Genomic DNA, 12677 nt, shown 5'->3' with positions numbered 1-12677 from the left:
AAAGGCCAGGATCAAACCTGAGTCCTCATGAATACTAGTCACTGAGCCACAACGGGAATTTCTTAAAGTGTGACACCCAGGTCTGTATTCAATTCTTGAGACATGGTCTCACTGGCGTGGACTTCCTGGGTACTATTACTTTGCAGTGTCTGGACCCTATATTTTAGTAATACTAGATGAAATGACAGATTTTTGAAGATAAGAATTAAACTGATAAGTCATATCAAGTTTGTGATAAATTAAAATTCACTGAAATCAGATTGCATTTACATTTTGTATGTTTGTAATTTATATTTTGCACTTAAATCCAAAATTTTACATTTCTTGGAGTTCCCGTCATGGCTCAGTGGTAATGAACCTGATTGGAACTCAAGAGGATGCAGGTTCAATCCCTGGCCTCGCTCAGTGTGTTAAGGATCCAGCATGGCCATGAGCTGTGGTGTAGGTTACAGATGTGGCTCAGATCCCAAGTTGCTGTGGCTGTGGTGTAGGCTGGCAGCTATAGCTCCTATTCAACTCCTAGCCTGGGAACTTGCATGTGCCTCAGGTGCAGCCCTAAAAAGACAAATAAATAAATTTTACATTTCTTTCTTCTAAATATCCTTTTGTTTGTTTTAGCCAAACCTTTTATCCCTTGAGACCAACTTGCATCTTTTTTTTTCTTAGCCACACTCACAGCACATGGAAGTTCCTGGGCCAAAGGTCAAACCTGAGCCACAGCTGCAACCTATGCCACAGCTGTGGCAACACCAGGTCCTTAACCTGCTTGCACCACAGCAGGAACCCTGACCAACTTGAATCTTAATTGCACCTTCCCTCCCAACTTAAACATGTTTTTGTATAAAAAAGTGAATTTCTGTTTTCAAAGAAATTATCATCTCCTAACATGTTTTTATTAATTCATTTTTCAAATTTATTTTTGTATTTCATTCTATCTCTATACTTAACACTAAAATGAGGTTACATTAAAGCAGAAAAGTTTAAAAAACAGAGTATTATTAATTTGCTTCCACTGAGAAGGGCTCCCTCAGACATGGAATTCCGAGGCACACAGTCAGGTTCCTACTTACTCTTGATCATGCATGGCCTGTGAACAAGGGCCACATGGAGAAATGGAAGGAGCAAGTGGGGTACCCCCATGTGAGGGAAGTCTTAGCAACACAAAAAAGACCTGACTATTTCCTTTTTATATGGAGAGATTGGGGAAGAGAGTCCCAAAGGATTTTATTCAGCAAACATGTATGTAGCACTTTCAATAAACCAGATATTGTGCTAGACTCTGGGTAAAAAGAGTTAAAAGGCACAATCTGCTTTCAAAAATGCAGGCTGCAAGGAGTTCCCGTCCTGGCTCAGCAGTTAACAAATCTGACTAGCATCCATGAGGATGCAGGTTCGATCCTCTGCCTTGCTCAGTGGGTTAAGGATCCAGCGATGCTGTGAGCTGTGGTGTAAGTCGAAGATGAGGCTTGGATCCTTTGTTGCTGTGGCTGTGGTGTATCTCTGATTCAACCCCTAGCCTGGGAACCTCCATATGCCTCAGGTGCAGCCCTAAAAAGACAAAAAAAAAAAAAAATGCAGGCTTCAGAAAAGTAGAAATGTGTGTATTGAACAAACTGCAATACAGTGGGATAACACCAACTACAGAGACACAGGTGAGTACAAGGATGGCCAAGAGGAAAGAGTGGGTGGATTATATCTGAGATTGGGACTGGCATTAAAAAATGAGCAAACATTCTCCAGGTGCACCTGGCAGAGGGAAGGGCACTCTGGGCAGAGGGAACAGAATGTGCAAGGATACAAAAGGCATGAAGCATCATGGTACAGGTGAAAAAGTTCAAGCAAATTTAACATGTACTGAATTTTGAAAACGTACTCTTGAAAAAAAGGAAGAATATCTTACTGATAATTTTCATATTGTTTTTTTAAGGGCTGCACCCATAGCATATGGAAGTTCCCAAGCTGGGGTTGAATAGGAGCTGCAGCTGCTGGCCTACGCCATAGCCACAGCAATGCCAGATCCAAGCCACGTCTTCGACCTACAACACAGCTCATGGCAACTCCAGATCCTTAACCCACTGAACAGGGCTAGGGATTGAACCTGTATCCTCATGGATACTAGTCGGGTTTGTTAGCACTGAGCCGCAACGGGAACTCCTCCGTATTGATTTTTAAGGTGACCTTTTTCATTGTAGTAAAATATACATAACACGAAAAGAACCATTTTAACTATTTTTAAGCGGATCATGCAGTGGCATAACTGCATTCACAATGTCATGCAACTATCACCACTATCCATTTCTAGAACTGCTTTATCATCCCAAACAAACTCTGTACCCATTAAACAATAACTTCCGATTCCTCCCTCCCCAGCCCTTGGTAACCTCCATTATACTTTCTATCTCAATTAATTCCATATTAAATTCTTACATCTTACGTTGAAATAATGTTTTGGATATACTGGCTATAACTTTAAACCCTGTTAAAATTGCTTGTAATGTGGCTACTAGAAAGCTTTCAATTATTTATGGGCTCACATTATATGTCTCCTGGATAGCGCCCTGCAAGAGCGTAATGTGTAAGTAAGGAAACAGAGACGGATGCTGCTGGAAGGAGTGAATACAGGCCAGGTCATGAGGAGCTTTATCTTACCCTGTAAGATAAAACCTTATAGGTGGTGGGGAGCCAGTAACAGACCTATAAGGGAAGTGACAAGTTCAGGCTCATAGTTAAAGAACACCATGGTGGCAGTGTGGCTGCCAGATTGGAGGAGGGCAAGGCTGGAGGCAGGCAGACCCATTAGAAGACTCACAATAGTAGAGCCAAGAGAGGAAGGAGACCCAAATCAGGGCAAAAGAAGGCAGAATGGAAAAGAACCTAAGAGAATGGCGGCATCAGAATCACCTGGAGAAGTAAACAAGTCACAACTTTTACAACTTGAAGTTTTGAAAGTCTGATGAATATAAAACCCATAGCTTTTTTTTTTTTTTTTTTTTTTTTTTTGTCTTTTTGTTTTTTCCAGGGCCGCACCCTCGGCATGTGGAAGTTCCCAGACAAAGGGTCTAATCAGAGCTGTAGCCACTGGCCTACACCAGAGCCACAGCAACACCAGATCTGAGCCGCATCTGTGACCTACACCACAGCTCACCGCAAAGCCGGATCCTTAACCCACTGAGCGAGGCCAGGGATCGAACCCGAAACCTCATGGTTCCTAGTCAGATTCGTTAACCACTGAGCCACGAAGGGAACTCCAAAATCAATAGCTTTTCAAATCCATTATAAAAATATGAAGGAGTTCCTGCTGTGGCTCAACAGGATCAGCAGCATCTCTGCAGTGCTGGGATGTAGGTTCAATCCCTGGCCCAGTACAGTTGGTTAAGGATCCAGTGTTGCCACCTCTGTGGCACAGGTTGCACAGCTTGGATCTGATCCCTGGCTCGGGAATTCCATAAGCCATAGGACAGCCAAAAAAGGAAAAATATATATATATGAAGAAAATCCCATTCATAACGGGGGAGAGGAATAAATTAAGAGTTTGGGATTAATATAAACACACTACTATATATAAAATAAGATAATCAACAAGGACCTACTGTATAGCATAGGAAACTTCACTCTATGTTTTGTAATAACCTATATGGGAAAAGAATCTGAAAAAGAATAGACATATTTATGTGTATAACTGAATCACTTTGCTGTACACCTGAAACTAATACATTATAAATCAACTATACTCCATGATAAAATAAAAATTAGGAGTTCCTGTTGTAGCTCCACAGTAATGAACCTGACTAGTATCCATGAGGGTGTGCGTTCAATCCCCGGTATCGATCAGTGGGTTAAGTATCTGGCGTTGCTCTGAGCTTCAGTGTAGGTCGTAGACAGAGCTCAGATCTTGCACTGCTGTGGCTGTGGTGCAGGCCGGTGGCTGCAGCTCTGATTCAGCCTCTAGCCTATGAACTTCCATATGACACAGGCACAGCCCTAAAAAGCAAAAAAAATTAAAAATTTTTAAAAATTAAAATTGGAAACTTAAAAAAAGAAAATCCTGGAGTTTCCACTGTGGCTCAGTGGGTTAAGAATCTGACTAGTATCCATGAGGACGCAGGTTCGATCTCTGGCCACACTGAGTGGGTTAAGGATCGGGTGATGCCGTGAGCTGTGGTGTAGGTCCAAGACGCTGCTCAGGTCTGGCATTGCTGTGGCTGTGATGCAGGCCGGCAGCTGTAGCTCCGATTAGACTCTGAGCCTGAGAACCTCCATATGCCGTGGGTGCGGCCCTAAAAAGCAAAAATAAATAAATAATAAAAAATAAAATAAAAATACAAACTACATGTTTTAAAACAACCACCACATGTACACACACACAAACCTAGGTATAAACTCAACAAGAAATGTGCAAGATCAATACAAAGAAAAACAGAAAACTTTACCGTAAACTATCTAAGACCAGATGAGCAGAGACGTATTACGGCAGCTATCACTTACAAAGTATGTACCTGTGCCGGGCTCTTTAGGTGCATACTCATGTATGCTCATGTTTATTCATGCATACATTAATCCTTTCAACAACTCTCTACATAAGGCACTATAATCACCCTATTTTTCTTTAATAAAGAAGATCGTTTTACAGAAATACTCAAAATAAGGTAAATAAATTAAACACAAATTTAATTTTTAAAAAATTTTTAAAAAAGTGAATTGACCATCAAGAAAGTGAAAAATAGCCACAGGATGGGGGAAAATATTTGCAAATCATATATCTGGTAAGGGCATATATCTAGAATATGTAAAAACTCTTACAACTCAGTAATAAAAAGACAAACCAATTAAAAATAGGCAAGGATCTGAATAGACATGTCTTCAAAGCAGATATACAAGTGGCCAATAAACACATGAAAAGATGCTCAACATCATTAGCTATTAGGGAAATGCAAATCAAACCACAAAGGATACTGCTTCACACCCACTAGGATGGTTCTAATTAAAAAGACCAATAATAAGAACTGGCAATAATATGGAGAAATTAGAACACTCATACATTGCTGATGGGAACATAAAATGGCACAGCTGCTTGAACAAATCATCTGGCAGTTCCTTTAAAAAACAATTAAACATAGAGCTGCCGTATGAATGAAAATACATGTCCAAACAAAAGTTCGAAGCAGCATTATTCATAAAAGCCAAATATGGAGACAACCTAAATGTCTATCAGCTGATGAATGAATAAATAAAATGTAACATGGGGATTTCCTGTCAGGGCTCAGGGGAAACGAATCTGACTAGCATCCATGAGGTCTCAGGTTCAATCCCTGGCCTTGCTCAGTGGGTTAAGGATCTGGTGTTGCTGTGAGCTATGGTGTAGGTCACAGACTCGGCTTGGACCCGACAAAGTGACTGTGGCTGTGATGTAGGCTAGTGGCTGCAGCTCCAATTCGACCCCTAGCCTGGGAACCTCCGTATGCCGCAAGTGCAGCCCTAAAAAGACAAAAAATTTTTAAAAAAATTTAAAAAGTAGCATATCCACAAGTTATGGGTTCCCCCAAAAACTGTGTTCCCCAAAGAAACAGTGAAATCCTAACCCCCAGTACGTATGAAAGTGACCCTGTTTGGAAAAGGCCTCTGCACACCTAATCAAGTTAAAATGAGGCCATGCTGGAGTAGAGGGCCTTTCATCCAATATAATTGGTGTCCTTCCATGAAGGGGAGAAGAGACACAGAGACAGACCTGCACACAGACAATATCGATGTGAAGACAGATGCTCTGGGAAGAAGGCCATGTGAGGACAGGCAGAAGCTGGAGTTATGTACTTGCAAGCCAAGGAATGCCAGAGAATGGCAAGGACTGCTGGCAACCACCAAAGTTAGAAAGAGGCAAGAAAGGATTCTCTGCTGGAGCTCTTGGAGAGAACACAGCCCTACACACACCTTGACTTTGGACTTTAAAGCCTCCAGAACTGTGAGAGAATACCTTTGTTATTCTAACCCATAGTTTGTCTTACTTTGATCCTGCAGCCCTAGGAAACAAACACACCACAGGATGGAATTTTATTCGGCAATAAAAAAGACTCGTACAGACACATGCTGCAACACGGATGGACCTTGAAAACACTGTGCTGAGTGAAAGAAGCCAGTCACAACGGACCACAAATTGTATGATTCCATTTATAGGAAATACCCAGATCTACAAAGGCAAAGAGATTAGCAGTTGCCTAGGGCTAGGGTATTGGAGAATGGGAAGGGAGTGACTGCTTATAGGTATGGCTTTCCATTCGAAATGGTAAAAATGTTCTAAAATTAGATTGTGGTGATGGCTGCATAACTGTGAATATACTAAAAATCACTGAACCGTACATTTCAAACAATGAATCGCGTGAATTACATCTCAATAAAGCCATTAAAAAAAAAAAAAAAAGAATTTGGAGTCCCGTCGTGGCGCATCGGAAACAAATTTGACGAGGAACCATGAGATTGTGGGTTCGATCCCCGGCCTTGCTCAGTGGGTTAAGGATCTGGCATTGCCTTGAGCTGTGGCATAGGTCGAAGACACGGCTCAGATCTTGTGTTGCTATGGCTGTGGTGTAAGGCCGGCAGCTGTAGCTCGGATTAGACCCCTAACCTGGGAATCTCCGTATGCTGAGGGTGAGGCCATAAAAAGCAAAAAAAAAAAGAAAAAAAAGAAGAATTTGACAACCTGATTCTAAAATTAGTCTGGCAAAGAAACTGTACGACTATCCCCAAAACCATAAAGAATGAATCTGTGAGCTGAAAAAGCATATGACTTCCATTAAAATAACAATAATAACCATTAGGGACTATTTACCCTACTTAGGTTTTTATAGACCTAAATAGACTTTAGATATCAAAGTATAATACATATTGAATATTAGATGTTGTGGTATTGATCCAGCAAAATAGGAAATTAGGACAAAGAACAGAAGATTGACTCTAGAATCTGTGTGCACGGGGTGAGAAATTAGTACACGATTTATGTGGAATCTTAGATTAATAGGTCAAGAATGGACTGAATATTCAGAGTGACATTATTTAGAAAAGAACAATTATGCACACCTCTTTCTCTCTCTCTCTCTTTCTCTCTCTCTCTCTCTCTCTCTCTCACACACACACACACACACACACACACACACACACACACGAGAATTAGAGAAAAACTCTAACATGTAAGAAATTAAAGAAGAAAGCATAGTTATAAGAGAAAGCTCTGCCTTAGGGTAGAACAGAGTTTTTCAATTTCAGTACTATTGACATTTTAGGCCAGAAAAATTCTTTGTTGCAGGGGCTTTCCTGTTTACTCAGGAGGGTTAGCAGCATCCCTGGCTCCTACCCACTAGAAAACAGCCCAAAAAAGGTCTCCTGACACTGCCAAATGGCTCCTAGAAAGCAAAATATCTCCCATTTGAGAACCAATGGGAGGAGGTCCCTTGTTGCTCACTGGGATCTGGTGTTGTCACTGCTGTGGCTATGATTACAGCTGTGGGTGGGTTGGATCCCACATGTGGCAGGGCCACCAAAAAAAAAAAAAAGAGAGAGAGAGAGAGAGAACCACTGGGGTAGGGAGTGATAGCCACAAAATACAAAATTCACATAGTAGAACACTGATACATTTCAACACAAAATTTACAACTTTGGTTCAACAAAGACGCCCTATGGTTAAAAGATAAGTAACTTTAAAATGCACTATGTTGTGAATAAATATCTCAAACATATTTAAGCGACAAACGAGTAATATCCTGAACATATAAAACACTACCATACAGAAAAAGACACCCAAAAGAAATGAGACTTTCTCAAAAAAAGGAAATACAAACAGCCAACAACCATGAAAAGATGTTCAGTTGCACTAATAACTAGGGAAATACAAATTAAACCACCAAACTAGAATCATTGTCTACCCATCAGATTGGTAAAAGTAAAAAATACTGATATCAAATGTGTAAAAGAGCTGGGAAAATAGATATCGCTATACACTGTTAGTGGGCAGTTCGGCATGAAATATCCACACCCTCCCACCCAGCCAAGTCCACCTGCAGGTTTCTAGCCTTGAGAAATGCTCCCGCAAGTGTGAGGGTTGAAGGATGTGCTCTGCCACACCATGTCTAACAGTGAAAAACTGCAAGCAACCTATAGAATCTCACATACCATGGAATTTTATTTATTTATTTATTTACTTATGTATTGCTTTTTTAGGTCCACACCCGTGGCATATGTAAGTTTCCAGACCAGGGGTTGAATTGGAACTACAGCTGCTGGCCTATGCCAGAGCCACAGCAACACAGGATCTGAGCTGTGTCTGTGACCTACACCACAGCTGATGGCAACGCTGGATCCTTAACCCACTGAGCAAGGCCGGGGATCAAACCTCATGGATACTGGTAGAGTTCATTTCCGCTGCACCACAACGGGAACTCCCTACGGAATCTTAGCATACTCTGGAGTTTACAAAGCAAGCAGAAAGAACATGGTCGATGTCTACATATTGACAAAGAAAGTGTTCCAAGACCCACTTTTAGGCATAAGAAGAATAGTTGTCGGATAGGTACAAAAGGTCACATTTGCAAAATATGCACTTGTAAAAAGTTTAACACAAAATCTTACATACTTATATACAAACACATGTCAACAGATGTAAGGAAAAAGAAATAGAAAACAAACAAACAAAAAAAACCACCCCAAATAGCAGTTTTTACTTGAGGGCAAGAGATGAAAGAAGAAAAGATGGAGATGGAAAGAGATGGGTCAAAAAAGATCTATTTTGTTTACATTTTTGACGCGATTGTATGCACTGATTACAATTTAAATAAATATAAAAGAACACTTTAAAAAAAAAAAAAGCTCAACCTGACGAAAACGAATAATTCCTTCTCCCTATTAAACCTCTTTTCTCTTGCACTTCATAACTTTGATATTAACAAAACCTTTCAGTACAGTTCCTTCTATCTTTATAAAGATAGAACTAAAAAAACAGTATAAAGTGTTTTCAAGGAGTGAATATCTAAGTGAGGTTGTGTTCATTCGTGTATCAAAAGCTTATAAAGGTTTGGTGTTTCTATTTCAACAAGCAGGTATCAATTTTGTAATAAATAATCATTAAGGGTTTAGTTTTCAACGATCCCAAGGATATGAAAAGAGAAAGAAGTGGCTCCGAGCAAGACCCAGAGAAGCGGGTGTGGTCTGGGGGAAAAGGGGTAATAACAATGGGGGCGGGGGTAGGTCCCCACGAACCAAGGGGACGGAACTGTAACAGTGGACGCCTGCAACATGCAGCGCCCAATAAGTTGCCACAAGCTGCGGGTGGTGCTTCCTTTTTTGCTAACTGGGTCAAGAAATAACGAAGGTTTAGCAGGTATCCCTAGAGAGAACAAAAAGGGGTCCGAAAAGGCAGCCCGGGGAAGGTCATGGGAGGCCACGTAAGGAGGTGAGAGTCCCCGCAGCGCACCAGGACCCTGAACCGCCCCCGCTGCGGGCGAGGAGGGAGCGGAGGCCGCGCCGGGGGGCGGGGAGAGGGGCAGGGCCAAGTCGCTTGGGGACAACGAGGTCCCCGCAATCAGTCGCCCCCGCACACGGTGATGTCGCCAGCTTTCACGAGCCCTCTCCTTAGTCTGCACAGGAATCCCCCTCCGCTGCTTGCACGAGCGTGGAGAAAGGCCTTGCCGGCCGCTAATTCTCACTTACCTGCGGCCCCGGACTCGACTGGAACACCTGCGGCACCTCACGCTGAAGCACTGGAACCTCTTTGGCCACCTGCATGCACCCACCCGGATCCACTAGGACCGAAACCACTTCCGGTCTTGTGACCGGCTAAGAGGACGTAACCCCAACTGGGGTGTACAATTGGGCGACGCCATCTTGTACGGAAGCAGCTGGGGCAGCTGTTGCCTCCCCAGTTTCTCCACTGCTGAACAAAGGGTCTGTTAAAATTGGAAAAGCTTAAAAATCTTTTCAGAAAAGTGGTGCTTTTGCGTTTGTTTCTGGGTAATATTTTAGTTTGAGTTTTGGTTTTAAGGAAGCCTCTGGAACCCTCACAAATGCAATATGGGATATGTAATTACTAATTACTAATTAGCGGTGTTTCTCTACCGCGTTTATTTTCCTCTTAACTGTTAAATGATGAAGGTAAATAGAAGAAACACTTGTTTAAATAATGTATTCCTCATTAGGAGTGCATTTTGTTACTATAGCCATTATGCCATGTTTTATAACGATAACCACAGTACCTTCTATTTCTATTTAAAATCTTTCATTCAACCAGTCTTTATCATCAACTTTTATATGTGAGGCAGCTAATGTATGCCACGTGCTGTTGCTTTATCATAGAATGTGTAAAATAGAAGGAGAAATGTAATGTGCTGCACAGAAAGGATGTAAGGTATAATAATAGCTGCCATTTGGTGATTATGTGCTTACAGTGTACTAGGAACTTTGCAAAACGTTTTACATATTTTATCTCTTTAATCCTCACAACCTCATGAGACAGTACTATTATTAGTGCCATTTTACATAAAATGGAGAAAGGTCAAATAAATTACTCAGGTAACAAGTAAGAATTGGAGTTGGAAATCAAACCTCAGTATGTCTAACTGCAAAGCTTGTTGCCCTCATCCTCTATATTGTTTTGCCTCCAGTACAGGAAAAAGGTTCTACATATTATTAGATTATTATCCATAAGGGAAAATATTTTGGGAGGTATAGAGAACCCCCTGCATTTCATCTGCTCCATCCTGAACACCTAAAAGACAAACAAAAAGGTAAACAGGAAATGCAAATTAAAACCACGGTGAGATACCATTATATACCACCGGAAAGGCTAAAATGAAACACAAAAAATACCAAGTATTGGCAAGACTGGAGCAACCAGTGCTGCTGCAGTGTACAGTCACTTTGTTAAGCTGTTTCACAGTATCGACTAAAGCTGAAAATATGCAAAGCTTTTTTTTTTTTTGGCTTTCTATGGCCTCACCCATGGCATATGGAGGTTCCCAGGCTAGGGGTAGAATCGGAGCTGTAGCTGCCAGCCTACACCACAGCCACAGCAACGCGGGATCGTTAACCCACTGAGCAAGGCCAAGGATCGAACCCGAACCTCATGGTAACTAGTTGGATTCGTTTCCGCTGTACCACAACAGGAACTCCTGAAAATATGCATGGCCTTTGAACTAACAAATTCACTCGTAGGTATATATCCATGGGAAATGTGTACATACATTCACTAAAAGGACACGCACAAAAAAATCTCGTACCTGTACTTAATAATAGCCCTAAATTAGAACTACCCAAATATCTGTTCTGTTAGAAGCCAATGTGTAGGAGTTCCTGCTATAGCACAATGGGGACTGAAGGTCTGATCCCTGGTCCAGCACAGTGGGTTAAAGGATCCAGCATTGCCGCAGATGTGGCATAGGTTGCAACTGTGGCTGGGGTATGATCCCTGGCTTGGGAACTCCATACACAATGGAGTGGCCAAAAAAAAAAAAAAAAAAAAAAAAAGAGTCAATGTGTAACAGAGCAGGACCTTATTTTTATTCTATTTTTTTATTTTTTGTCTTTTTGCCATTTCTTGGGCCGCTCCCGTGGCATATGGAGGTTCCCAGGATAGGGGTTGAATCGGAGCTGTAGCCACCGGCCTACACCACAGCCACAGCAAACGGGATCTGAGCCACATCTGTGACCTATACCATAGCTCACGGCAACACTGGATCCTTAACCCACTGAGCAAGGCCAGGGGTCGAACCTGCATCCTCATGGATACTAGTCCAGTTCATTAACCGCTGAGCCACGACGGAATGCCTCCAGTAGATTCTTTGGAGGAATTTGAATAGGTATTGAGTTTTGCATCTAGGTTTGCAAGAAGGAGAAAAAACAAAGGTTATGTGGGGGGCTTGCTGGAGGTGGGGGTGGGAACTAAAGGGTAGTCTCTGACATCTAGGTCCCAGAGAAAAGAGCACAAAGAGATCTCCAGTTGAAGATGATGGACTGAGCCACTTGTAACTCCACTTCCTTCTGAAAACCCTCTTTTAAAAAAAAAAAAGAGAGAAAAAAACATAGAGCTTCGAGGTAAAAAGGTATAGAAAAAGATGAAGAACACCCAAATGAGAAAAAACAGAAGCCGTTTATTCAGAACTTGATGTAGCAGGAAACCGCCACCATCACTTGCGTCTGGCCAAGACTCAAAGGCAGGCAGAGAAGTGGGAAAGCTTCACAGCAGAAAAAAAGGGAAGGCTTTAGATATGCTCTGAATGGAGGTCATTGTAGTGGGTTAATCAGAAGCCAGGCTTCTTATGGGACTGGTTTGGCTTTCTCTCTTTGGTCCTGTGTTGGCAGAGGGGGCAAGATATAAGGAAGCTGACTCACTGGCAAATTCTGACCATTCTGGGCTGATTGCCTCAGAGGGTGTGGTTTAGCTTCCCAGGCTGGTTGCTACAGAGGTTATATAGGTCAGCATTCTGCTGTCATATATGGTATGGATCAGTCTCTCAGAGAACAGAAGAGGAGATAAAATCACTAACATTTTGGAAGCTGAAAAGCAGAAGGATGATGGGAACAGACTTAGCAAACCATCATCTATTAGAAGACAGGCCAAGAGCAAGTCTGATTTGCCCAAGAGAACCACCAAAAAGCTTAAGAATTGGCAGCAGGGGAAAGGAATCTGACTAGGAACCATG

At 41.9% G+C, this 12677-nt stretch overlaps 1 protein-coding gene across 3 annotated transcripts in view; it reads right to left on the bottom strand.

The window, feature by feature from the left end:
* The window catches only part of EXD2 (exonuclease 3'-5' domain containing 2), a 61087-nt gene extending 51131 nt beyond the window's left edge, over positions 1 to 9956 (bottom strand). Inside the window, exon 1 of one of the 3 annotated variants that reach the window (XM_005666327.3) lies at positions 9691 to 9956. In XM_005666327.3, the coding sequence (XP_005666384.2) occupies positions 9691 to 9765 (75 nt within the window). In that variant the 5' untranslated portion in view covers positions 9766 to 9956. The remainder of the gene's footprint in view (positions 1 to 9690) is intronic. The other 2 variants (XM_013978297.2, XM_001925091.7) reach the window with 2 other exon arrangements.

This window comes from Sus scrofa, chromosome 7 (assembly GCF_000003025.6).
Source record: "Sus scrofa isolate TJ Tabasco breed Duroc chromosome 7, Sscrofa11.1, whole genome shotgun sequence".
In the NCBI taxonomy this organism is placed as follows: Eukaryota; Metazoa; Chordata; class Mammalia; order Artiodactyla; family Suidae; genus Sus; species Sus scrofa.
Note: the sequence above shows the minus strand (reverse complement) of the source record. Positions and strands in the feature narration are given on the sequence as shown.